Source organism: Hoplias malabaricus, chromosome 8 (assembly GCF_029633855.1).
Source record: "Hoplias malabaricus isolate fHopMal1 chromosome 8, fHopMal1.hap1, whole genome shotgun sequence".
NCBI lineage: Eukaryota > Metazoa > Chordata > Actinopteri > Characiformes > Erythrinidae > Hoplias > Hoplias malabaricus.
Genome location: NC_089807.1, coordinates 35935694 through 35962417, shown reverse-complemented (window position 1 = coordinate 35962417; position 26724 = coordinate 35935694). Strand labels below are relative to the sequence as shown.

At 38.7% G+C, this 26724-nt stretch overlaps 2 protein-coding genes across 2 annotated transcripts; both read left to right on the top strand.

The window, feature by feature from the left end:
* Positions 1 to 2033: 2033 nt before the first annotated feature.
* Positions 2034 to 7798, top strand: kifbp (kinesin family binding protein). The gene is made up of 7 exons (XM_066679055.1): positions 2034 to 2659; positions 2794 to 2892; positions 3387 to 3466; positions 3555 to 3738; positions 4975 to 5068; positions 5241 to 5353; positions 5554 to 7798. The coding sequence occupies exons 1-7, from the start codon at positions 2204 to 2206 to the stop codon at positions 6436 to 6438; spliced, it is 1911 nt and encodes a 636-aa protein (XP_066535152.1). The 5' UTR covers positions 2034 to 2203; the 3' UTR covers positions 6439 to 7798.
* Positions 7799 to 22076: 14278 nt separating this feature from the next.
* srgn (serglycin) lies at positions 22077 to 25486 on the top strand. The gene is made up of 3 exons (XM_066679387.1): positions 22077 to 22233; positions 22883 to 23021; positions 24520 to 25486. The coding sequence occupies exons 1-3, from the start codon at positions 22167 to 22169 to the stop codon at positions 24776 to 24778; spliced, it is 465 nt and encodes a 154-aa protein (XP_066535484.1). The 5' UTR covers positions 22077 to 22166; the 3' UTR covers positions 24779 to 25486.
* The last annotated feature ends 1238 nt before the right edge of the window (positions 25487 to 26724 follow it).

Genomic DNA, 26724 nt, shown 5'->3' with positions numbered 1-26724 from the left:
CAGCACTAATATTTCATGTATTACTTTTATGTCCAAGAGAAAATTAAAATGGCATTAGAGCATTGCCTTAAAGGCTAGGCACCAGCTCTATGAAAGTGTCAAGCAAATAAATACAGTGGAATTTGAGTTCCTAACTTGTGTTTATTGAGATTCAAGGAATAAGGTTTAAAAGACCGTTGCCCCCCCTCCAACGGTGTTCGGAAACTCTAATAGGCGTCTTGCCTGTGACGTAGATGGTGGACAACAACTCTAGAAGTTGCACTTAATTTAATGCAAAATGTCGAAAAGGTGTGTTGTTTTTGGCTGCAATAATTCAATGTACAGTGGGACATCTGTGCACAAATGGACCAAAGATCCCAAAATATCCAGAAAATGGACTAAGTTTGTCAACTTTAAACGGGCACTTTGGAAAGGACCATCCGCTCACTCCGTTATCTGTAGCTCATTTCACTGGCGCTTTTCCAACAATATGGGCATGTAAGGACACCAACGAAAGGTGTTCAAGAGCCTCTGTAACATGGAGGTAAACAGGGTAAGGACACTTACTTCGCCTGTTTTAGTTGGTGTTAGTTAACGTTAGCTTGACTTGCTAAACTCGGTGGCGAGTTTAGCTTATTGCCAGGCTATTGTCTTTAATAATGTTGGTTATTTAGCTAGATACTGTCATAACGGTGTTTTACCGCGGCCTTGTTCAGCTGTTGTCCACCAGTGACGTCACGGTTGCGTTCAAGAATTTCAGTAGTGAACTCGGGTTTTTCCGTCAATTTAATAAAATTGTCAGTTTTAAAGCAAATTAAGCAGCTATTTTCATTTTAATTCATACTTATTGTGGAATGGATGTTAAAATTGAAGTGTGGAGGGTACGGCTGAAGAAGTGTGGGTTCACTCAGCAAGGAGCAGGCAGGACTCAAAATAACTCTTTCCGTGAGAATTTATTCAAATGTAGCACACGCGATGACGTCACAATAAGAGAGGTACCCATAAAGAAATGAAAATAAAATAAAATGAGTGCGTTAGAACTAAACAGACCTAATTTGTCCGTACTGCAGTTCCTTCTACCCTCTCTAGCTACCGCAGCCAAATCCCCCTTCTTTTAGGAACTTAGCCCCACCCCTCTCTTAATTGGACTAACCCAATTCTGGCAAAGGGGTAACAAAGTTACTTACAGGAAGATATTTATTCCCTACAATATAACCAGTAACTGATATCCCCAGCACATCTTATTCCAGCGTCACTGGTAAGTGTTTATCTATGTACATAGTTTGTTAGTATTTTTACTTATTTGCTTTTTCCCTTTCACAGGTTACTGGATCCAGCTCTTCCCTCCCCCTCTCTATACCTCACCGTGGGCCCTTCGGCTAGCACAAAGAGAGACAGGAAATTCGCTGCCATTCCCCTAGAAACAGGAAAGTGAAAATACCGGCATACATTCCTCTAGTGTATATTCCAGTCTTGGTGATGGGGCCAATTCACTGACCTCATCACACTTATGTGTCAGTAACTAAAATAATGTGAAATATTCATGGAGGTCCATTAAGTGGTGCTTAGCCTTTAAAGGTGCACTGGGTGATTGTATTTTTTTTTCAACCAGTACAAATTAAAGAAATAGTCTACAATTGTGATCAAACGGGCTCGGTCAGACATGGGCTTTGTGTCTCTGCTCACAGCAGAAAACTGAGAGAGACCTCTAAACGTTGGAAATAGATATGAGCATGATGAGCCTATTGCTTTATTCCTGCTCCATATGTGAGTAATACTGACTTCTTTTTTTTTTTTTGGCTTTTTCATATTATTTATGTAGGAACCCACTCTAAATTCTTCCTTCAATTTACCACTTTGTAAATAAATACATATTTTATGACTTCATCTTACTTTTCTTGGTTTCAATATCAGTAAATTATTATTCTATATAAATATTTTATATAAAAGGGGAAATGCATGTTGTGTTGCTGACACACAGCTTGTTCCTGGGTTCGATCCTCGGCAGGTGTCTGTGGATCTCTTGTGACTTCCAGAAAACGAATGAATGAACAAATGAATTAGAAAGGTGTTCTTGACTCTTGATTCAACCTAGGGAAAGGGCATAGGGTTTGTAAGATTTCGGATTGGAAAACATCCCGAGATCATCCCTTGGGTAAACAGGACTCTTTGCTGCCCTCTGCCGGTGAAGGAGTGTTTCGCATTCTCCTCCATAGAAAACAACATGGCTTCCACCAACAGCCGAGAATGGAGGGCGGTTTGTGAGAAATTTCGCCGAGCCCAGGATCTCTCCGAGACGGAGTCGAGAAAAGATCCGGAGAACGACCCTTTCCGCTCGAAGTACAAAGCTCGGGATCTTCTGAAGGAGATTTACTGCTGTCTGAAGAATGTGGAGGCTGATGACAGCGACGTGGAGGAGGGAGAAGGAGAAGAGGACAGACAGTGTGAACAGACCGGAGCCGAGGGAGGAGCGGACAGTGGAACCCGCAGAGTCCAAGAAGGAGACTCCCGAGCCGGCATCAGAGCCGCCAAACTCGCGGTGATCGAGTACTATCTGGGCGTTAACCACATCGAGACAGAGGAGCTTTCGGCCGGAGAGGAGTACCTGATGAATTGCATGAAGCTGCTGGACAAGTGTACAGTGACCAGGGAGAATGTGTCTCTGTCCATCCAGGCCAGGGTAGATTACAGTTTATATTAATCTTCACTATACACTAGAAGCCATTTATGTCATTTGATATACCGCCACATAATTCTCAAGTACTATTATGTTGTGCTGAAAGTAATATATCCTCATTGTTTTATGTTTGACAGAACCAGCTTGGGATTTTATGGGCAGGACGAGATGAAACCGAGAAAGCTCAAGGCTTTTTGGAAACTGCAGAATCCATTTATATTCAATATATGAAAGAGGTGCCAAACATAATGCCTTTTATTAGACACCGCCGATTAAAATGATGCCATTAATTGGTTTCCTGGTAATGGACTGACACTAGTCTTGGACTAAATCACCATTGGGCATTTTTCCAGCCCAGGTAGTCTTGGGTCTGGGTATCAGTTCTAGGTCTCTATTTCCAAAATATCCAGACGCTCCTTCTGATTAGTGGATGAATTAATATGTGCTGACACAAAGGTTTAGATTACACACAGCTTGTATGATCTTCATAGAAAGCACTGTCAATACAATGGAGCTCTGGGGCAGCTGCACATCAGCCTAAGTCAGCATGCTCAGTGTCAACTATCCATTAGAATATCGGTACCCGATTTCATTACTTCGCTTGCAGCTGAATGCCACCAAATCTGAGTATGTGAAGAACTGCATTATGCTAAATATACATAAATGTCACTAGAATATTAAATGCTAATTTTTAGAAATCTAATAGGGCTTGATTTTAATGCTGTTCTAGGATGGTCAGCCACCGCTGGATTTGGTAGATTTCTTTGTGCCAGAAGAAGAGGCACCATCCCAGCAAGAGAAAATGAGGAGGTGATGTGCCAGACCTGGGCATTTGCTTTCCTTTCTTATAAAAGCTTTAACAGTGTTTAGTTTTCACTGATTCTCTCTCTTCTGACAGATTTGAAATGGCGTACACACACACACTCTACTACTTGGCGCAGGTGTACAAGAATCTGGATCAGTTTGAGCGGGCTGGACAGTACTGTCACAGCACACTGCAGCGCCAGCTGAAGTTCAGTCAGTTTGTACCACTGGAGTGGGCCATCAATGCAGCCACACTGTCACAGTACTATATCACCAAGGTATGGCTCTTAGCCCATCAGATCTGAGAGTTTATGTTTGGATTTGAGCCACTTTCAAATGTGATACTAAAATCTGTTGTTAAAATGTGACCTCTGTCTGAACTGTCAGATTCATTCTGAGGTCATGTGACTTTTAAGCTAATCCTACTCCATCATCAAAATTTCACACCAGCAAAAACAGACCCCCGGCATCACTGAGTGAACTGTTACTATTGTTGCGTTTCACAACTTTGGGACAAGCTTGGGCAATGTAAAAAATAATAATAATTACGGCACTTTCTAACAAAACAAATCTAGATTAAAATGGTTGAAAATAATATGTAAACTATTGTTTCATTTCTGAGAGCTAGCACATGCTACTACTGAGACATTTGAATCTACACTTCACTTTTTTGACGTTCCAAAAACACAACCCTAATGCAGTAGCTCAGTGCACTTTGTGGAGAGCACTAATGGCCCATTTATGGGATTGGGGAGAGGAGGATGTCTGACAAATGATGTGCTCTTGGGCTTTTACACTCTCCTAGCGATGGGGTTAGCACTTAGCCAGTTTCACTGCTCTTATACATAGCAAAGGAGCTTCATGCAAATCAAAGCCATTGTATTTGTGGTCCTTCACTAGTTTTTTTTTTCTTTACTGGAGGTAAATTAACGAAATTGATCATTTTTTTGTATTCACACAGAAATTCACAGTTTTAATCGACTTTGTTTTGGTAAACATTTAACTGGATAAATTAACGTCCTCCATGTTTAAATTGGCTGTTTACACACAGCGTTCCCATTTTGTCCAGGAAACACAGAGAAAGACATAGAATAATATTCAATGAGTTAAGACTTATAGCCAAGAGCATATGGAATCTGAATATAGAGTGCTATATGCTCATTTAATTATTGTTGTTGTTATGAACACAGTATAGTGCTTGACACCTTCCTTTTGGCCTGAACCCCACCCCAGTAAATAAACTGAATTTCCCTGCAGTCTGAACTTAGCCTAATTTACATGAATTCTGAGCTAGCCCCTAAAAGTAAGTGAACTATGTTTACAGTGAGTCCATTCAGTTTTCTGTTGCTCTCAACTCTCAGCCCACTTTGATTAGGGAACGTGTTTTCTACACATTCCTCAGGTCGAGGTATATTTGGTATCAGACACGTCATGATATGCAAACAGATATTATCTATTCACCCACACTAAATCCTTAATTGCTGTAGTTAAGTTGTTTTTTTGCTGTCCTCCAGACACGATACATGGAAGCGCGACACTGCTTGGCTGCAGCTAATGTTATTGCTGGCCTTGCTGGAGAAGTACCTTCTGAAGCTGCTGCCAAAGAAAGTAAGTTTATATGCGTGCCTGAGCCTTACACTTAGATTTTTAATCTCTTGTCACTGAAATAATTTTTCTTCCCTGTTTTTCTTCAGCTTGTTTCCTTTCCCGTGTTTTGGGTGCTTATAATTATATATTTCGTAAGGGAATAGCTATATTACAGTGTGTAATCTGTTTACAGGTGAAGCCGAATATGAAAAACGTGAACAGCTGCGCCAGAAAAGAGCTGAAATTGCCAGATGTTGGATCAAATATTGCCTTAATCTGTTACAGGATGCCAAAAAACTATTGGAGGTAATTTTTTCCTGTAACTGTCTTGTCGTTTGACATTTTCTCACACTGTTTTTTTATTTATTTAATTAATTTTTTTTACCTTTTATAAGCCCTCACACATTTTAAGGGCATGTCCACGCTCACCTCAAGTGTGAATGTGCCTGTGGCCTGTGGATGCTAGTATAGATTAATCTGAGTTTTTTTTAATCTGACCTGTTTAGGACAACATTGGAGAACTAGATCTGGATCGACAGGAGGAGTTGCAGAGTGCTCGCAGGGATGAAGAAGATGAAAAAGAGAAAGGAAGAAAGAATGCAGTTCTCTTTGATTCTGGGGACACGTTTGACTCTATTTGCAGCCAGGAGGAGAAGGTGAGCTGTGTGTTCCCGCTGAACTTTGATGAAGCCCGTGCCATTTTCCTGGTGGGCCAGAACTATGTGACTCAGGCAAAGGAGTATTTTGAGATGGATGGGCATGTAACGGATCACATCGAGATTCTCCAGGACCACAGCGCTCTCTTTAAGGTCCTGGCCTTTTTTGAGGAAGACCTGGAGCGCCGTTGCAAGATGCACAAGCGGCGCGTCGACATGCTGGAGCCGATCTGTAAGGATCTGAACGCCCAGTATTACTTGCTGATCTGTCGCCAGCTGCAGTTCGAGCTCGCCGAAACCTTCTATGAAATGATGGACCTGAAACTGGCAGTGGCTGAAAAGCAGGACCAGCCAGACATGCACATCATAAAGAAGTTCAACCACTTGTGTGCCGCCTCCATCAAGTACTACCAGATGTTCCTGGACTCTACTCGTTCGCCAGAAGGCAAGTTCCCAGAAAAGCTTGAGGACGATATACTGAGGCCAGCCCTAGTGGCCAAGTTTCGAGTAGCTCGGCTTCAGTCCAAGATCATCTCCACCAACCTCCCAACTCAACTGGAGAATCTCAACAACTCTCTGGAATCCTACAACTTTGTCGTGCAGTATTGTGAAAAAAACCCAGAAGCCAAGAAGGCAGTGGAAACTGAACTGGAGCTGAGTGAAGAGATGGTGTCTCTTCTACCCCTGAAAATCAATAGAATAAAATCCAAAATGGCATCCTCTAATATGCAGTAGTTTGACCATTGGTTATAATTAAGGTAGCACCATTTGGGCAAAACACTAGCACTCCGATTAGAGTTATGTCTGCTGAGATGTCACATAATAAAAATAATGTGGTGAAAGAGTGAGCCTCATTGATTTGACCACAATAACCAGAGCACTCATTTTGAGCTGTGTGTTTGGTCAAGGCCCTCCAAAAAAAAACAGTTAAAAACCTTGTGATTAGAGGCTCATTTACATAATATTTACATTACATTCTGCATTGTATTACAGAGACCAGCATGACAGTTAAACACCATTTTATGCAGCCTTAATTATATTGTTCTTTTCAGCTGACATATACATATTCTCACTTCACTCTGTCACTACCACAGAACAGTGAAATGTGAATCACAGAAATGTGGAAAAACGTCCCCAGCATCCAATTCTACATCAGTCTTATCCTTGTGTAAACTCGGAACCAGATTAGCTATCAAATGGCTTTTGCTTACTGTCTTAATTGCTTGCTAAACAGCATGATTCAGAAATCGCTCATTTATTTTGAGGTTCAGTGCTTTAACCTGTGTGTCTTTCATGTCAGAACTAGGTGTCTTTTAGAGTTAACACCAAAAGTTTCCATACACCAACTCTAAAGATGTAGGGCATCTATACTTCTCGGGTTTTGAGGAGTGGAATCAAATGTTTAAATGTACTACATTCAACTGTGCAATGTATATATTTTATTCACAGAATATTATATTGTTCAGGAAGGACCCCCAAGCCCCAGAGCTGATTGATGGAGCAGTAGGTATCATGAAGAGCAATGAAATTGTGAACAGCTTGTGCCAGGCTGTCATAATCATCTGACTCGGGTCTGACTTGAGAAATTAAAAGGACAATGCCAATTCTTGCAAAAAATTATGCAACCTTTTGATCCTCTGAATATTCATTCATTATCTGCATCCACTTATCCAGTTAAGGGTCGCGGTGGGTCCAGGTCCTTCCCGGAATCATTGGGTGCAAGGCGGGAACACACCCTGCAGGGGGCGACAGTCCTTCACAAAGCAACACACACTTCCACTCACACACTCAACCCTACAGACACTTTTGTGTCGCCAACCATCGTGTGTTTTTTGGACCGTGGGAGGAAACCCACGTGGACACTGGGAGATTGAACCCAACACCTCCAGGTCCCTGGAGCTGTGTGACTGCAACACTCCCTGCTGCGCTTTGAATATGTGATGAGTAAAATCTGAAATAAAAGCCTACTGCAGGAATAAAGTACATACCCTAATTAGCCAATATGGGTTTTATAAGTCTTCAGTGTAAGTAAATATTTGGCCTCAACTGTAAATACAGTGTGTTCCTGTAATTTTACATGTATCTAACCACCAATAAAGACATTTGTTTGTCCAGTTGTTTTTTTTTATATATAGTTTGAGTATGTATGAATATTCATATTTTTTGGCATATCATTTCTATAGCTTATAATATAGTAATCAACAATATAGTTATCTTATAACATTATAATAACTTGAGTTTATAAATGCTGACATCACATGATATTGATTTTCTCAAAATAAACCGGGCTTTTCTGAAAAGCACTGTAGGACTTAAGTTTGAATTCTTAGTTAAGATCTTACTCCACAGTTGTAAGCATGCTCAGGAATATAAAAAGCCTTGAAGTACCCCTTCAGCAATTGGTAAAACACCTAAGAACTCATCAGTGTCACTCATAGCTACAGCTATATTTATAATCAAGTTATTTCTGAGAGCAAACTCCTTAATGACATAAAAGTGGCTAAAAAGACGTAGAACTCTACAGCTTTGGGGACAATTGGGCAGAAATGAAACAATAAATGGAAGAAAGATTAGTAGCTAAAGGCCTTTCCTTCCTGAATTATTGTTATTATTCTGCAACTGAAATAGGATCTTCAGTGTGGTGGTAAAGTGGTGCTGTACTGGATGATTACTAATGGGGGAGCTGTGTGTGTGTGTGTGTTTTCTTGTTAACTGCTTATTTCCCTGCAGTAGACTGAGGGCTATTACATAATGTTTAAGAACTGGTCTCATGTTCACAGACGTGTCCTTTCAGCTTACTATTACTTAACTGTTTTTTCATTGAACTAATTGCTTTTTGTTTAGGGATAGCGTTAGCATGTGGTTATTTGTGCTTCTTATTTGTGTTTGGGTTTCCTTCAGGTTCTTCAGGCACGATATTCCCAGTCATTTTCAACACAGATTTTTATTTTCTCACTGGAAAGTCCCAGAAAGTCCAGTGTTTTCAGGTTTCTGCTTAACATTCAATGAAAGTCATTAACTGAATCCTCTTATTGCTTTCCCTTTTCTAACTCAGCCTTGTTGGTAACTCTTCTGCAGTATGTACATGGTAAATTTACCTTGGATACTCCCTTTCTTTTGAAATGGTAAAGAAGCTTCAGCATTCCAATGATTAGTGTCTGTGATTGTTTTTTATACAATTTAACAGTTTCTCTAAAGTGAGGAAATATAATCAGATTTGTCTAGGTCTAAGTGTTTAGGGCAGGGATGTCAAAAATGCAGCCCCAATTACTTATTTAGTCTGGATTTTTATCTACACAATGCTCCCCCAATCACTGCTTAATAAATGTCCCTACTCGTTCCTATAAGTAAATGGAGAACAACCCTGCAGTGAGAAAGTGTACTGCAGTGTTTTACTGGAGTGATGCACATAACTCATATCATCTTGGTAATACCTCCCTACTTGTGTTTTTTGTGGAATACTGCACTTGTGATACATAATTTTAAAAATGACTTTCTCATCATTAAGCTTATTGACAAAAAAATAAATAAAAAAATTAACGGCCCATGGAACGGTTAACCCACAGAGGTTAACCCACACAAGTTGCTTAATCCTTCCTTCTCTAAACACAGTGCAGATCTTTTTTGTGATTAGTAGCATTTATTTACCAGTATTCTGATTTATTCTGATATTTGAGTTCACATTACACATGTTTTAATTCTGAGATTTCCAAACCTGTTAAAATGCATCAGCCAAACAGTCTCACTGGAAAAAAAGTTCGTATGTTCCGTAATTTTGTTTTAATTTGGCAGCAGTGTGTCCCTACATATAGTGTTTCTGCCACATAGATTCAGGGTCTTGGGATTGTGGGTTTAATCCAAGGGTCACTGTGGAGGAAACAAACACAAACACGGGCAGAACTCCTCACAGACAGTCACCCGGAGCAGGGCTCAAACCCACAACCCCAGGACACTGAAGCTGTGTGACAGTGACACTACCTGTGGCGCCACTGTGCCGCCCTTGAATGGTTACAGACTATGTGTAATTTGATATTTGTAGATTTAACTTAGAAAAAAAGCAATTCATTTATTCATTCATTCATTAGCAATAACTGCTTATCCGTTTTCAGGGTCGTGGTAGGTCCGGAGCCTACCTGGAATCATTGGGCGCAAGGCAGAAACACTAAAGCAAATCATGATTTAATAAATATATAATAAATTAATAAATTAGTGTTTGTAATATTTGTTTTGGGTGACATTATCCCCATTCAGTGCCAAGGCCTCTGAGTCCAGGGTCTGATCCTCAGGTCACTTTGTGAGAAGTTTTGTTCTCCCTGTGTCTGCATGGGTTTCTTCTGGTTGCTCCAGTTTCCTCCCACAGTCCAAAAATACATATTGGAAAGTCAATTAGCTGTGAACATTTATAAACTGGTATGAGAGATGTAGCATTTGATGTTCTGCAACGGACTTGCACCCAGTGAGCCCAATGATTCTGGGTAGGCTCCAGACCCTCCAAGACCCTGAACACGATGAAGTAGATACAGAAGGTAAATGAATGAAAATTAATTTATCAAATTCCTGATGCATTACACATTTATCAAGCGACACTATGAAACAAAATAACTGAACAGTACACTCTTAAAAATAAAGGCACTGCATAAAGTTCTTTGAGTGATGCCATAGAAGAAACACACTGGGTTCCATAAAGAACCAGTTTTGCTAATATGTTTAAATGGGATTTTTAAATCTTTTAAAAATTTCTTCACACATGCATTTCTTAAACAAAAATAGTTCTTTATGAAAACAAAAGTGGTTCTACTATGGCATCGCGCAAAGAACCTTTTGTAGCACCTTTATTTTTAAGAGTGTATATTAGGACACGGTGGTGCAGCAGGTAGTGTCGGCGTCACACAGCTCCAGTTTCCTCCCATGGTCCAAAAGCACGTCAAGAAGGTGGATTGGTGACTCAAAGTGTGCATAGGTGTGAGTTTGTGAGTGAATGTGTGAGTGTGTGTCGCCCTGTGAAGGACTGGCGCCCCCTCCAGCGTGTTTTCCTGCCTCGCACCCAGTGATTCCAGGCAGGCTCCGGACCCAGTGCGACCCTGAACTGGATAAGCGGTTACAGACACTGAATGAATGAATATTAGGACATCCAAATGAATATGACTAGGAATGGATATCTAAGTTTGTGACTGCAGATGCTCTAGAAGCTGAATGCACTGGTTACACATAAATGCACATAAATATTTGGAGCCTGGAGCTCCCACCAACACATAAACTGTAAAATAAAACAACTGAGCTGATGTATTTGTTAGTTGTTAGTCAGAAACCTTGGGGGAAAAAACGAGTCATTCAGATTTTGTGCTGCTTCTCACTTATGCTGGTTTCAGTTTGAACTCGTATATAAGAATTTCCAAGTGAGAAATTTCAACTGGAACGCTCCCACAAGTCGGATTTCCTACTCAAGCCTCACCAACCCCCAAGTTCAGAATCCAAGATGACTGCCTGCATATTAATAGTGTGTAAAAGCAGTTGTATCATTCAGTTCATTAGTGTTTCTACCTATTTGTGTGTCATTAAATCAGTCATACACACATTATTTTCCAACTGTTATGTGGACATGTTTCTATGGTGTTTGGATGTGTTGTCCACTGTTATTGCTGACAATGCTGACCAGAAATCAGCATCAAACTTATGAGCTAAGTGGAACAGCATTAAAAGGCAGGCACTTCCGTATTGTCCCACCTCTTCACCAGATTAACACCAATCATGGTGCTGGACCTGTGTTAATATGAGAGTGAAAAGACAAGGGGGGGGTTAAAAGCTAAAAGGTTGAAAAAACTGTGGTTTCTGCATCTAGCTCCTCACTCATGCGCTCTTGTGCTGAACTGAGCTGTGGCACATTCTTATTTAAAGGAACAGGTGCAGAAACAGGGTTGTTTGGACTGCTGTAGTGTTCGATCCTTTTGGCATTGTGACCATAACATATCACAGTCATTTCTTTAAGGACACAGAACAGTGTTAAGTTGTGAAAAGTGTATAACATTTCCTTCAACATTTATGAATAGGCTTCAGAATTATACTGTCCAGTGATATTTCAGAAAAGACACCACTGTGAATACTGTCATTAGTACAAATAAACTGATAAATATGGATGTAAAATTACAGGAAATACAGGAAATGAGCATTGTGTTCAGATATGACACATCAGGGTTATGTAAGAATTGGGTGGAGCAAAACCTTCAGAACCATCAAAAATATGGTTGGATGTAAATATATAAAAACAGAAGTCCAGTCCAGTCCAGTCCTAAATGAACTGAAAGCTTGTTTAGATGTCCCCTGAGTAAACACCTGATTTTCTAGTAAGGAGAGTACCGTAAATTCCATAGCTTTTAAAAATTAAACCAACTTCTTGTATGTTTTAGCTACGGTGTGAAAGAAATATTCATCTTGAAACTGAAAGGAATTTTTAGTTTAAAATCAGACCTGTCTCTAGAATTTTGCTGTTTAAGCAGGCACAGAAATGAGTATGACTTAACTGACACTTTGTTTCTAATGGATTCAAAATGGCCCGTTACCAATGCAAACAAATACCAAGAAAAAGCAAATGATGTGCTCCTATACTGTGTCCTTAAAGCCGTTTAGGATTATATTTACAGACTGAGTAACACTGGGACAGCAAGCCAGGGTTTTTTTTCCAGAAGACAGTGACTCCTTCATCTTCTGAGTTGGTGACAAACAACGTTTAGACAGAGTGCTCCACCACTCTAACCACTGACCTCACCATCAGCAGCGTCTGCCTGCAACTGGCTATCACACATTTTTCTGCAGTTGGAAAAACATCAAAATTCTTTCCTCTCAGTTTTTACAGTGTAGTGTCTTTTGTATGTTACACTTCTTTGCTGTTTTATTATCTTTAAGCTGCAACGTAAAAAAAAGCCTCAATTATCTCAAACCAAATAATTTATCCATTTATCAGCCCTCTGATCACCTCTCTGAAATTGATGGCTGACGCATACGATATGAATTATTTCCCGTCACATTTCACTTGTGTTCGTGTCAGCAGTAGTCTAAACTGAAGAAAGAGAAAACGCAGAAACATCATTGTGTAATTCTTGTATTTTCAAAAAATTCCTTTATTTCAAAAACTACTGGGCGTTGTTACTATTTAAAAATATACTATATAGCCAAAAGCTTGCAAAGTGCACATGTTGGCACATTCTTGTGAGGATTCGATAGTATTTAGGCACAAGAACCTTAATAAAGTCCTTACTCCAAACCGTACTCCACAGCCTCTCCAGAGGGCTGACTGATGCTACAGACCCCCGCTACACATTTTAAGTGGGTTGCACCCATCTATCCAGTACTTAGCATTGGCATTACGATCATGTGCAACTGCTACAGATTGTCCCATTTTATTCTGTGCTTTTCTATGTACACAGCATGCAGCTAAATGCTTGTGTCTACAATGGGTGAACCTTAAAGCTAGTGAACTAATTATAAGGGGTATCTACAAATTTAAGTACATATAGTGTAAAAATATGGAAAATAAAATATGGTCCTTAGGGTGGTAGTTAATTCAGAACTAAGTAAAATTGTTATTAATAATGTAATATTGTTTGAACTCTAAGTCTCATATCAGTACAAAGCAAATGGTTAAGAAGTGACAACAAGATAGATCTGTTTCTACTTTATAGACATTATACAGTCCATTTGCCATTATGGAACACAGAGAATCTTTTGTTAAGTTTTTGACGCATGTGTTGAAACTTCCCAGTTGGGAAATAGACTGTTATGTTGCAGCATCGAAGTCAGTGACATCTCAGTTTACAGGGGGTTATTCCAAGGCCCATGCATCAAAGGGAAATAAAGTGCATTTGAAATAAAGTCACTGATCCCTTATTTCTTTCATTCCCCAAAGAGACATCCAGTACAAGTTAATTTGTCAGGGGTCTAGGAAAAATAAATGTAGTTACAGATTAAATTAAAGTTCACTGTATAATGTCGCAGTCACACAGCTCCGGGTGACTGTCTGTGAGGAGTTTGGTGTGTTCTCCCTGTGTCTGCGTGGGTTTCCTCCAGGTGCTCCGGTTTCCTCCCACAGTCAAAAAAAAAAACACACGTTGGAAGGTGGATTGGCTCAAAAGTGTCTGTAGGTGTGTGTGTGTGTTGCCCTGTGAAGGACTGGCGCACCCTCCAGAGTGTATTCCTGCCTTGTGCCCAATTTTTCCAAGTAGCCTCTGGACCCACTGTGACCCTGAACTGGATAAGCACTTACAGATAATGAATTAATGAATGATGAATGTTTAATGTATCCACCCTTTGTCGTTGCATCACAGCTTCCGATTAGACTTGCTATTAGTTTTCTAAAGAAGTCTTCATGGATTCCTAGACATTTAATCTCACACGTTTATTGCATGTACAGTTTCTTAACTTTTGGCTGTTCTTCAACACATTCAGGACTCCGTTTGTTGTTCAGAGAACACAAGCATGTTCTTTCATAGATTTGCAAATGTTCTGCTTTTTTGTCTATTTCCTTTTATCAGTAACAGTTTCACGATTGCTATCTGTTCTTTTAGACCCTCAGCGCAGAGTTGTTTACTCACAGTTAAAAGATATAGCAAAGTTAAAGTAAAGTTTCATTTTCTTATTTATCTCTCAAAGACGAAAGCTTTCAGTTCTGTGTATCTGATCATGACTGGTTTGGTGGTCTACTCATCCTTTCATGGTTGTTAGAAGATGATTTAATAAATGTTGGCCACAGTGAGACAAAATCAAGCAATTCGTCGTTCATTTATTAATGATTAATGTACTAAATTAAAAAAAAAAAAGCCACAGTGAGCAATCTGCTTTCTGCTAAGATCAGATACTGGAACTCACAGCTTTTCACTTGTTTTCCTTTTACCTTTTTTCAATATTAGTAATACCTTAACAAATCTGCTGGTCTGTAAATTTTACACAGAACAATATACTGTACAGTGGCCTCAACCAGTATTAAGGCATTTGTCATATACACAGATGAGCTATTACATTAAAACCTCATTGTTTCTACACATTTACTGTTAGTGTATACAAGTGGATAAGACACAGCAGTGCTGCTGGACTTTATAAACACCATGTTCACTGCCTACTTTATTAGACGTACCTTTTGGTTTTTAATGCTGTTGGTCTACCTAACATGTGGATGTAAATTTAGAGATATTAACTCATCTCTTGCTGCAGAATTTGTGTTAGTCATCCTCTTGTGGTCACAAGACACAGCCCAGAAGTTAGTGGTGGGTGGACCTTTTTGTCCAGTGAATTATTTTCAGTCTAGCAGGGACACTTTGATCTTCGCAAACAATTGCAACATATACTTTCGCACCCCCCACCACATCAATGTCACTGCAGCACTAAGAAAATTCCACCCAAATTATACCAGTTCTCTGATGATGCTGTGGGGGTCCTGACCATTGAAGAATAAGGTGAAAGGAGCATAACAGTGCAGAACAACCAATGTACTACAATCTGTAATTAAAGAACTATGGAGTGCTTCTGTATAGTCAGTGGAGCTGGTCATTTTAATGTTATGGCTGATTGGTGTACCTAATTCTGTATGAAACTCGTTGTTTTAAATAGCAGACCATTTTAAACACACCAGTCCAATACTCAATTTGTCAGTTTGGCAATGTATTATTTAAGTAGGTTACTAGAGATAATATAATAATAATAATCTTTATTTAGGGCGGCACCGTGGGGCAGCAGGTGACTCTCTGTGAGGAGTTGGTTTGTTCTCCCTGTGTCCGTGTGGGTTTCCTCCGGGTGCTCCGGTTTCCTTCCACAGTCCAAAAACACACTGGTAGGTGGATTGGCAACTCAAAAGTGTCCGTAGGTGTAAGTGTGTGTTGCCCTGTGAAGGACTGGCGCCCCCTCCAGGGTGTATTCCCGCCTTGTGCCCAATGACTCCAGTTAGGCTCTGGACACACTTTGACCCTGAACTGGATAAACCCTTACAGATAATGAATAATCTTTATATATTTATCACCTTTCATACAAAAATATGGAAGAGTAAACTGTGTAACTGCAATTAAAGTCATAATTTATATCAAAATAAATTATGATAAATAAAAAAATGGTTGTTGTCAGTTTCTTCAGGTTTCATTTAGAATGTATCTGAACAATCCAAATTTATGATCCCTTTAATGATCACATATCACTAACACCACTGTAAGAAAGCAACCCTAGACTATTCAGTTGATTGGTATGTAGCTGAAGTTCTCCACACAAAGAGTCTACCATCAGATTTATACAGTAGTTTTTGGAGGGGTTTTTTTAAGAGCGGAAATATATGTTGTTAAATATATTCAGAAGTCACATATAGAACTTAACTAATATTTCCTAATTGTTTTCAGAGCCACTAAACTGCTTATTTGACATTCACACGGCTCTTGTGTAGGAAAATCCGTCACTCCTCTCGTCATTATGAGCATATATGAATATGTCTTTGTCATTTCCTGTGAACAGATTAGAACAAAACCACTTCCTGTTAACATGACAGCTAAGTATCAGCTGAAACATTCAGTGCAGACAGAGCACACCCTGGCCTGCTTTTAAGCAGAAGTGCATGGTGCATTTCCTTTGTGCCAAAAAAAACCTGACGTGGTCACTATAGCTTTGTGTGATTATGCCTTCCACCTTACATTCTGTCTTCCACTTTATCCTCAGTCAGCACTCAGTGTAACAGGAGCCTCTTGTCTGTTATATTACAGAGGCAGCAGTGTGAGTAGTAAAGGTAAGGTTCACTTCCTCTAGTAACCGCACATTTTGTGTTAATTTATAGGTGTGATACATTTTGTGAAGCACATCAGAATCCTGAATGTTTGATGACTTTACCTTTTGACCAAGCAGTTTCTTCTTTGCTTGATGCGTGGCATAATTTCAGGGGAGGAAGTTTATGGTTCAATGGCTACAAGAAATTCCCACTTTGAAATGGCCCAATCCAATGACGAATGTCAGTATATCAATACATCTCCCAAAATGTAATTTTATTTTGTATGTATGAGACATTGAATGTGATGAAGAAATTTACATTGCTTTGTATAATGAACTAAAGCTAATTCTGAAAAGCATTCATTTTCATCACTAATGCTGTTGAAGTTAGAGTATTGATTCTAAAGGTTATAGCATACATGCTCTAGAACAGTGGTGTTGAGATTTAGGAGACCTTAGGGTCTAGATTCTTATTTGGACAACTGGCAATGTTTGTGGTGGTCCAAAAGCCAACCTTACACTTTATGTATAAAAAGTAAGTAAAAGTGAGTGAGTGTTTAAAAATTCCAGCATCTCTGCTATGTCTGATCCACTTGTATTAGCACAACATACATTAATAAGACACTGTAATGTCTTATTTGTCCAGAGTGGTCCTGATAACTGAAGAATAGAGTGAACGTGGAACACTGTATGTAGAGCATCAAATGGATTACATTCTGAAATTGTAGATAATTGCGTATAAAATATACGTATATGCTAACTGGAACCAATAAAATGGAGAATGGAGAATGTCCAATATGTGTCACATACTGAGGGGAACAGAAAGTGTACACATCATTTAAAATAGGGAAACTTTTTCCCAAATTGAATCCACTTTGCCACACAAGCCACAATATTGGCAGTCCTGCCGTTAAATATTTTACCCACTCAAAATATTTTATTGTGTTTTCCAGATTCATAATGTATTCCAATGTAGTTAAATAATCTATTATTTCAATCTAACAGAAAGACTTCCAATTGTTCTTAAAACATCTCTTAGATTGATATATTTCTAACATACTGTTCTGTTCACTAGGGCTGTCCCAAATACCATTTTTACAGCTTTCGAGCTTTGGCTGGAATATTCAGTGAATATTAGAATATTCGGGGAGTGGGGAGGTGTATACTGTTGTCATTACAAAATCCACTTCCAACCCCTGCTTTAATGTCCCTCTCTCCTTGCTAACTAGCTCGCCAACTAAGGGCATAGAGTATCCACAATATGACCAGTTTGAGTGGAGATGCTCTAATTTCAGACATAAATCTGTTGTTGTAAGTGTGTTGTTTTAGCATGTTAGGCTGTTTTATATGACTGAGTTTTAGGCTTTATTTGCACAGACTTTTATGTTGATGAGCTTGAATATGGGCAGAGTGGGGAGAGCACTGGTTTTACTGCTGGAGGACCTGAATGTGGTGGAGAGTTGCCTTTATTGAACACCACATTTATCAGAAACAGTTAATATCAAAAAATTATAAACAGAATTCCAACCAAACGAATGAATATCCAAACAGCGGAATACTAGGTGCCAGCCCCACTGTTCACCTCAATATTCACTGTTCTCTTGGATTCAAAATGTTCTGAAATATTCCTTTCCACATGTGTGGTTGTAGAATATGATCCCTCATTTTTACAAAGTTTGAAAATAATTTCCCCATTCACACTATAAGTAATGTTCTACCCATGTTCTCTTCATTCACACTGTTCTAGAATCAGAGATTTATTTGAATTGTTCCTGTCTTGGACGTTGATTTACAGTGCCTTGCAAAAGTATTCGGCCCCCTTGAACTTTTCAAACTTTCGCCACATTTCAGGCTCCAAACATAAAGATATAAAATTTTAACTTTTAGTAAAGAATCAACAACAAGTGTGACACAATCGTGAAGTGGAATGAAATTTATTGGATGTGTCAAACCTTTTTAACAAATTAAAAACTGAAAAGTGGGGTATGCAATATTATTCGGCCCCTTTATTTTCAGTGCAGCAAACTCACTTCAGAAGTTCAGTGAGGATCTCTGAATGATCCAGTGTTGTCCCAAATGACTGATGATGATAAATAGAATCCACCTGTGTGTGATCAAGTCTCCGTATAAATGCACCTGCTGTGTGATAGTCTCAGAGTTCTGTTCAAAGCGCAGAGAGCATCATGAAGCCCAAGGATCACACGAGGCAGGTCCGAGATACTGTTGTGGAAAAGTTTAAAGCCGGATTTGGATGCAAAAAGATTTTCCAAGCTTTTACCATCCCAAGGAGCACTGTGCAAGGAATCATATTGAAATGGAAGGAGTATCAGACCACTGCAAATCTACCAAGACCCGGCCGTCCCTCTAAACTTTCATCTCGAACAAGGAGAAGACTGATCAGAGATGCAGCCAAGAGGCCCATGATCACTCTGGATGAATCTACAGCTGAGGTGGGAGAGTCTGTCCATAGGACAACAATCAGTCGTACACTGCACAAATCTGGCCTTTATGGAAAAGTGGAAAGAAGAAAGCCATTTCTCAAAGATATCCATAAAAATCTTGTTTAAAGTTTGCCACAAGCCACCTGGGAGACCCACCAAACATGTGGAAGAAGGTGCTCTGGTCAGATGACACCAAAATCAAACTGTTTGGCCACAATGCAAAACGATATGTTTGGCATAAAAGCAACACAGCTCATCACCCTGAACACACCATCCCCACTGTCAAACATGGTGGTGGCAGCATCATGGTTTGGGCCTGCTTTTCGTCAAAAGGGACAGGGAAGATGGTCAAAATTAATGGGAAGATGGATGGGGCCAAATACGGGACCATTCTGGAAGAAAACCTGTTGGAGTCTGCAAGAGACCTGAGACTGGGATTCAACAAGACAATGATCCAAAACATAAAGCCAAATCTACAATGGAATGGTTGGGTCTCCATCCAACCTCACTGAGCTCGAGCTGTTTTGCAAGGAAGAATGGGCAAGAATTTCAGTCTCTCAATGTGCAAAACTGATAGAGACATACCCCAAGCAACTTGCAGCTGTAATTGCAGCAAAAGGTGGCGCTACAAAGTATTAACGCAAGGGGGGCGAATAATATCGCACGTCCCACTTTTCAGTTTTTAATTTGTTAAAGTTTGACACATTCAATAAATTTCATTCCACTTCACGATTGTGTCCAACTTGTTGTTGATTCTTCACAAAAAATTAAAATTTTATATCTTTATGTTTGAAGCCTAAAATGTGGCAAAAGGTAGAAAAGTTCAAGGGGGCTGAATACTTTCGCAAGGCACTGTACATCCGTGCTGTAATGTCATAATATCAAAACATGGCAAAAATACCCTCCATGACACAATTTACTCTGGTTCCTCCCATAAAACATGCTGATCTGTGCTTTTTACAGGACAAAGCAGGGGTTTTACAGTAAATGGGAACAAAGGCAAAAGCTGACATACTGACACGTAAAGAAAATCAAGACTTAAAACACGTGATTTATAACTACTACCGTTAAAAAAAGAAAAAATATTTAAAGTGAAAATCAAAGGTTTCGTTCAATGTAATGACTTAATTTTTATTCAGTAATAGCTTATTTTTCTGGTTGCAATGAGAGCTGAATAATTAAGGAACCTTTAAGAATGATAAATTGTCCCCTATACCACACCATTTAAAAATTAAATGATCTATTCTAAAAAAATCTGAGGTTATTTAAAGGAATTCTGGTTTGAATAATATTACTGACAACACAGAGCAGAAACAATATGAACAGTTTCTAAACAAGCCAAGTCCTGTGGAAGGCTTACTCATTCTATTTATACTTACTACTCTGCCACTGTTGACACAATGCAGGGGCTGTAGAAAAATCTGAAATACCATCAGCAATACAGCTTTTCAAATTGAGAAGAATATGTGATATGTTATCAATATGCTGTAAACTTTAAATATTTTATAGTTTTGGTGAAGTGTAAAACTGTATTTAGTTGAGTTTCCATTTGAATTTTGCTAAAGGAAGTTTATTGTAATATTGTACTGTGGTGCACATCTTTATAAACTGGGCTTTGAATGAGTGAAATTCTTGATATCTATGCCTATGGTCATATTGTGTCATCTGTCACAATCTCCATGCATCTGCAGCAATCACACAAGGGCATGGCTTGAAAAGCTGCTCCAAGCATCCACTGCTAAACCGACTCTTCACAGTCTCCATAATTTCTCTTTTGTGTTACCCCAGCCTGTGTTTTGTGTTGGTTATACTGTGTGTTAGGGGTATTCCTGTGTCTTTTTAAACTTGTGGTAGGAATATCTGCTCAATAAAAAGCATACTTTCTAAAATCATTATGTTTTCTTGCCTTTTTCAATACATTCACTATGACACATTATAAATAAAATTATATTAAAATTATAATTTTAATGTTTATTAGAAGACATTATGATGAATTCTCCCCCCTTTGATGGAGGAAATGGTTTCAACCTTTTGATAGCACTGAGCCAAAGTGCTTTCTGTGGAGCTGTAAGATGCCAGGAAAGTTCCAGCTTTTTGTCCACAAAGCTAAGTGTCATGATTTGTTGTACTTGGCATGGATAGGCCTACAAAAAAACTGTTGGACACTGTGGACACTGCTGCTATCTGTGTCCATGTCAACAGAATGGGCTTCCACACAGATTGAAAGGAACTGAGGCCTCTAGGACATTACACGAGATGATTTGCAACATGTTTTTTGCTTAAGAGTAAACCTCTTACCACAGTGTTTGTATAGCAAGCCTAAGGCCCTCCTTCAAATATTTGGCAAGTAACGGCCAAAAAGATATTTGCTGCTTACATCTCATATGTGTGTGTTATATATACTGAGTATAATACACACACACACATACACACACATCTGCTGAATGTTTTAAAAGCATGTTGTTTATAATAAAATTTAAACATTTTGTCAAATGTCCCACTTTAAAACATGGATATGTGATGCATGTGCGACCTGCCACAGACTCTGTGAGGGTTGGGGATATCCAAGGCATCAGAGTAGCTCCCGACATGCCCCATGTCCATATTAAAGTAATTGCATTGTCTATTGTTGCTGTTGTTTCATGTGCAAAAACAGTGGTTTTCAGTGTGGTTTGATGACACATGGTTTTTGCACTTCTTTTGTATTGGTGTCACACCCTTCCCCTGCGTTCTGGTGTCCTATGAGCAATGATCTGAGGCCTTTTATAAACCTTTATTATGGCTGTTCTGAACTGCCTGTTTAATAAGAGTGTTCTGCCTAAAATGAGCAATGTTTTTCTAACCTCATTCAACATTTTGTTTATAAATACCTGTCTATGGAATTTTCAGGTAAATTACAGGTGTGTCATGTGTAGACTACGGTTAGAATAGGACAATTGTTAGGATTAACATGAAACCGTTTGTGTTGTTGTTCAAGTTAATTTGGCCACCTGCTATGGTATTTTAAGCCAAGCTGTTATTACAATCTGTCGTATCACTCAGTTTAAAGTCAGTTAGTCGATGGTAAATGGGGAAACTTTGGGCCCACACGCTTTTCCACAAGGTTAACAAACTGAGAAGCTAAACCGTGCGGTTGAGGGTTATGTTCTGCAGGAACATGACGCATGCGCCGTGGGTGGAGAGAGAGAGAGAGAACGAGAGACCTAAAGACAGAGCGGGAGAGAGAAAGAGAAAATAGAGTTTTCTTTTTCATCACATACATTTCAGCTCAGCTGCTCGGAGAGAAACACCGCAATGAGGTTTTGCTACAGAATAGCTCTTGCCCTGGTCCTCGTATGCCTCTTGGAGGACAATGTATTGGGTAAGTGTTTGTATTCTTTTATATATTTGTATAATCTCTTTTCTCTTTCTCTACTTTTAATTTTGAAAATCCTATTTACGACGATTTCTCACCTAAGCTTTCCAAAAATGTGTGGAAATAAACTGACAAACTGCGTTAAGCGTAAAGTTCGATTGTAATAAAAAACTTTGACTTGTTAAAATGTAGACATGAGAAATTCCAGATAGAATATTAAACCGTGTACGAGCTTAAATGGTCGAATTGATAGTAACTTTTTAGGTGGCCTATAGATACGTAGCCAGAGTAGAGAGCTCAGCAGTGACGTTATTTAATAAAGCTGTATGTTCTATAGATTTATCGGTACAAGTAATTTTATCATAATTTAGATAGAATACTATTGGTCATTTTAATATTTTTACCCATAAAAATATATGAGGTATTGCTGGAAATGAGTTTTAACCCAACATTTTGTATATCCATTTGTAACGGTTCTGGATTTTTTTTAAAAAAGTTTGACCTCTAATTTCTGATATTTCTTTTGTGTGTAAAGCCTACACTAAAACATATATTTAATGAAAATAGAAACCCTTAAAGGGTCTGTATCAAACTGTTCTTGAACAAAACACACTCATATACTCCGTATTTATACATTTTTTGTGTCTGAATTTAGGAAAACCAACCCAAGGCAGGTATATGTGGCTAAAATGTAAACCCAATGGCTTAAATTCAAATTGTATCGAAAATAAGGGTCCATTGATGAACCTACCAGGGCCCAGCCAGCGACTTCCCCCCGGTGCCACAAAAAACATGTGAGTATTGTGTAATTTATTTCCTTTTTGCTGGAAACCAATGACTTATACATTGCTGTCGTGTCAATCTCTGACATGAGTATTTTGAGGAATTGCATCACATTCCCACATGACTGTTATTAGGTGTGTATGATTTAGTTTTTTCCTATGTAAAGTAATAACAACATGTTACTTGGACTTTCTTGTCAAGCAAATGGAAAAACAATACATCATACACTCTTGGGTGAATGACCAGTTGGTGAAAATAAGGGGACCTCCAGGTTTCATTTGTCACTGTCATAAAGAAACGGCTAAAAGGAAGAGAGATTTTAGATCTTCACCATTGACAGAGGCTGTTTTTTTTTTTTTGTAAACAGGCTTGTGGTAATAAGCTATCACTTGGGTGGGAAGCTGTCAAACCAAGAAGTGTCTAATGGCAGGAAAGCAAACATAAACCATAAGATGGTTGCCTTTCCAATGTGTACCACACACAGTTGCTCCCAATCAGTCAGACAGAGTGCTTAAATCTCTGAAATGATGCTTGTAATACAGTCCTCTTTTATGGTTTGTTGCAAATATTGTCTTTTTTTGCATAGCCAATTAGTTGCTTTTCAATGTTTTTGACTCACTATAATGATGAAATTTACCACAGATTCTTATCTGCTTCATATCTTATTCTTCGGTTATGCATCAGCAAACAACCTAATGCCTTTTATGGGCTGAAGACATAGTCTAAGATTGTCTTTTGAAATATAACTGATAGGTATATATTTAGAATTTTTATATATTTATTTAGTAGGGTAATTAAATTCTAATTATTATTGAAAGATTAATGAAAATTAAGTCATGCACTCATCTCTAGAGATCTGTTTATTTTTATAGACATGTTAGAGTTTTGGGGTTTGTAAGTTTGCTTTTTAGACCAGGTGTGTGTGGTGTGTGTGTGTGTGTGTGTGTATATATATATATATCCTTGGTAATATAAGGACAGTTATATTCGGTCTGATTTTAGATGCAACTTTCTATATAGTGTTTCTCTATAGTGCATGTGTGTTTTGCAACAAAATGTTGCTGGTACGTTTCCTTAGTGCAAAAGGCCTGTATGTGTGTTGCAGACATAGTTCTAATTAATTATACTGTTCAGTAATTGTGGGGATATATTTTAAGGAAAATAGATGAAGCTCATCAGACATTTGGCAACAACATTAATTTAACATGTTGTTCATCATGACTGTATGAAGTATCAGCAGAGAAATATTTTTACGTGTCTTGGTTGTTCAGCATGTTTTAAAGCAATAACCTGCCTTTCTGACCTACTGTTTAGAAGTACACTCAAGTAATATTGGCCATTTCGGATGGATCAGACTTGTTTGTTCACTTTGAGCACTTTGTTATCTGAACAAAGCACACAAAATGGAGGACAGGGCAAGGAACATTCCTAACCGCTTGGAAAAAAAATGACAGGAAGGGCGAAAGGATGTCGGCTCACTTTGGCTCTGTGCTTCTGTTTTTCCTCCAGAGTTCCAGTGGAGAGCGGTGAAGACACCCAAGAGACTGAAACAGAGGAGCAGTCTGGAGAAAGCTCTGGTGACATGGACCTTTTCAACAACTCACCTGACAACAATGACTGGATGAATGATGCTCCTCTTCAGATGGTGGATCCAATCATAGAAGAGCAGGGCAGTGGTGAGGATGATTACACAAACTTCGTCTTTCCAGAGGGTGTTGAAAAAAAGCTGCCTGAAGAGGATTTGAGAGAGGACAACGTGATGCAGTGAAGGGCTCCAGTGTGTTCCTGATATCATATGGATGTCAAGAGCTCTTGTTTATAAGGACTCTCAGGATAAGAGGCCTTAAAGTCCCTATACTGCTTTATTGTATTTTTCTATTTCTATTTGTATGGCAAATGAGCGTATATGGATTTGGAAATGGACTACTCTATACTGCATATTGAGCAATGCATTATGAATGAAAGTATTACACAGCTTTAATCAAGAGCTAATTATTTAAAACCCACAAATAAAAGATGTATTTTTTTTCTAATTTAATTCTAAATTTTAGAGAAAACAATTTTCACCAAAATGTGTTTTTTAAACTGAAATATTCAGTCAAATATTTAATATTTAAATGATCAAGAGTATTATGGTTGCTGGTGGTTATCCAACGAAATGTTCATTTAAAATGGAGATCAAATATTTTTACCCTTTTTTTTGCCAGTTTTGTATTTTTATAAATGCTTGTGTTTAATGTTTTTGGTCCAAGTGATTCTGTGCAATTGCTTATTTTAAAATTTGTGGATATTATTTTAATCCATTCTTTTTAACTATAACCTGCAGTCTAAATGCTGGGCTCTGGAAATTATCAAAACAAAAATATAACACAAGACATACAAGTATTCACCTCTCCTGAGGTAACATTTTGAACTGCATTTTATTTCTCAATTAAAAGTCTTCCTGAATATCTGACTTAGTCCTTACTGATGTCTTATGAATACTTTGCAAATAATCATGGATCATGCAGCATAAATTGGTTACCGTTATACTGCTAAGTACTTTATTGATGAGTAATGAGGGGATTGTGTTGCGAGAAGATAAAGTGATAACATTCCAGTATTTCTCATTAAGTCTCTAAAGCATTTATTTGCTTTTGGCAGCTGTAGTTCAGTCATTTTCGCTTAATTTGTCATATGACTTCTCTGGCCTGTATGGAAAGGAAAGTGCAGCATCAGGCAGCACATCATTCTGTACAAAGATATGAGCACAAACTCGCTGCTCTGAGACTTCCTGTTTTCACCAAGATGGTGTTATCACACACTCAATGTGAGTATCTTCAGCAAGTTTCCTTTGACGTGAATATCTCTTGACTTTGTTCTTGACACATTTATAAAGTAGTGCAGTTTTTATGATTCGCTTTCTCATTTAATGGCAAACAAATTAACAACATTTTGTTTATTAACTTTTAAATACATTCTATAAAATGTCATTACACAATTGTTAATTTCTTACATATTTAATCTCTCTTACATCTCTCTTAAAATAAAGATTCTTTGTTATGGTTCATTTGCCCCACATTTAGGGTACAGCACTTGCTGGGACATTGTTAAATGATTAACATGGACAAAACTGGAAAGCAAAGATCAAATCATGCTAAATTTATTAGAATACTGCCTTATCATAATCTACTCCCCAAATTACAAAACAGCTGAGAAGTAAATTACAATGTTTTTTACTGCAACATACTGACACCTAATTTCTCTCACAATGATCACTACATTATGCTTGCCCATATTACCATCCATCCATCCATCCGTATCTGTAACTGCTTATCATGGTGGGTCCAGAGCCTACCTGGAATCATTGGGTGCAAGGCAGGAATACAGCCTGGAGGGGGCGCCAGTCCTTCACAGGGCAACACACACACATTCACTCACACCTATGGACACTTTTGAGTTCCAATCTGCCTACCAACGTGTGTTTTTGGACTGTGGGAGGAAACCCACGCAGACACAGGGAGAACACACCAACTCTTCACAGACAGTCACCAGGAGCAGTACTTGAACCCACAACCTCCAGGTCCCTGGAGCTGTGTGACTGCGACACTACCTGCTGCACCACCGTGCCGCCCTGCCCCTATATCACAATTTATTAAATTGATGGATGCATAGATAGGTGCCATATAGTGCAGACAGTTATCCGTCTGTTGTTTTATATAATTTAATATACCA

Excerpts from the sequence above, each read along its gene's own strand:
- kifbp (XM_066679055.1), top strand. The coding sequence starts at position 2,204 with ATGGCTTCCACCAACAGCCGAGAATGGAGGGCGGTTTGTGAGAAATTT. Across the intron at positions 2,660-2,793 it reads CTCTGTCCATCCAGGCCAGG|AACCAGCTTGGGATTTTATG; the intron begins GTAGATTACAGT and ends TATGTTTGACAG. Across the intron at positions 5,354-5,553 it reads ATGCCAAAAAACTATTGGAG|GACAACATTGGAGAACTAGA; the intron begins GTAATTTTTTCC and ends TGACCTGTTTAG.
- srgn (XM_066679387.1), top strand. The coding sequence starts at position 22,167 with ATGAGGTTTTGCTACAGAATAGCTCTTGCCCTGGTCCTCGTATGCCTC. Across the intron at positions 22,234-22,882 it reads CTTGGAGGACAATGTATTGG|GAAAACCAACCCAAGGCAGG; the intron begins GTAAGTGTTTGT and ends GTCTGAATTTAG. Across the intron at positions 23,022-24,519 it reads CCCGGTGCCACAAAAAACAT|AGTTCCAGTGGAGAGCGGTG; the intron begins GTGAGTATTGTG and ends TTTTTCCTCCAG.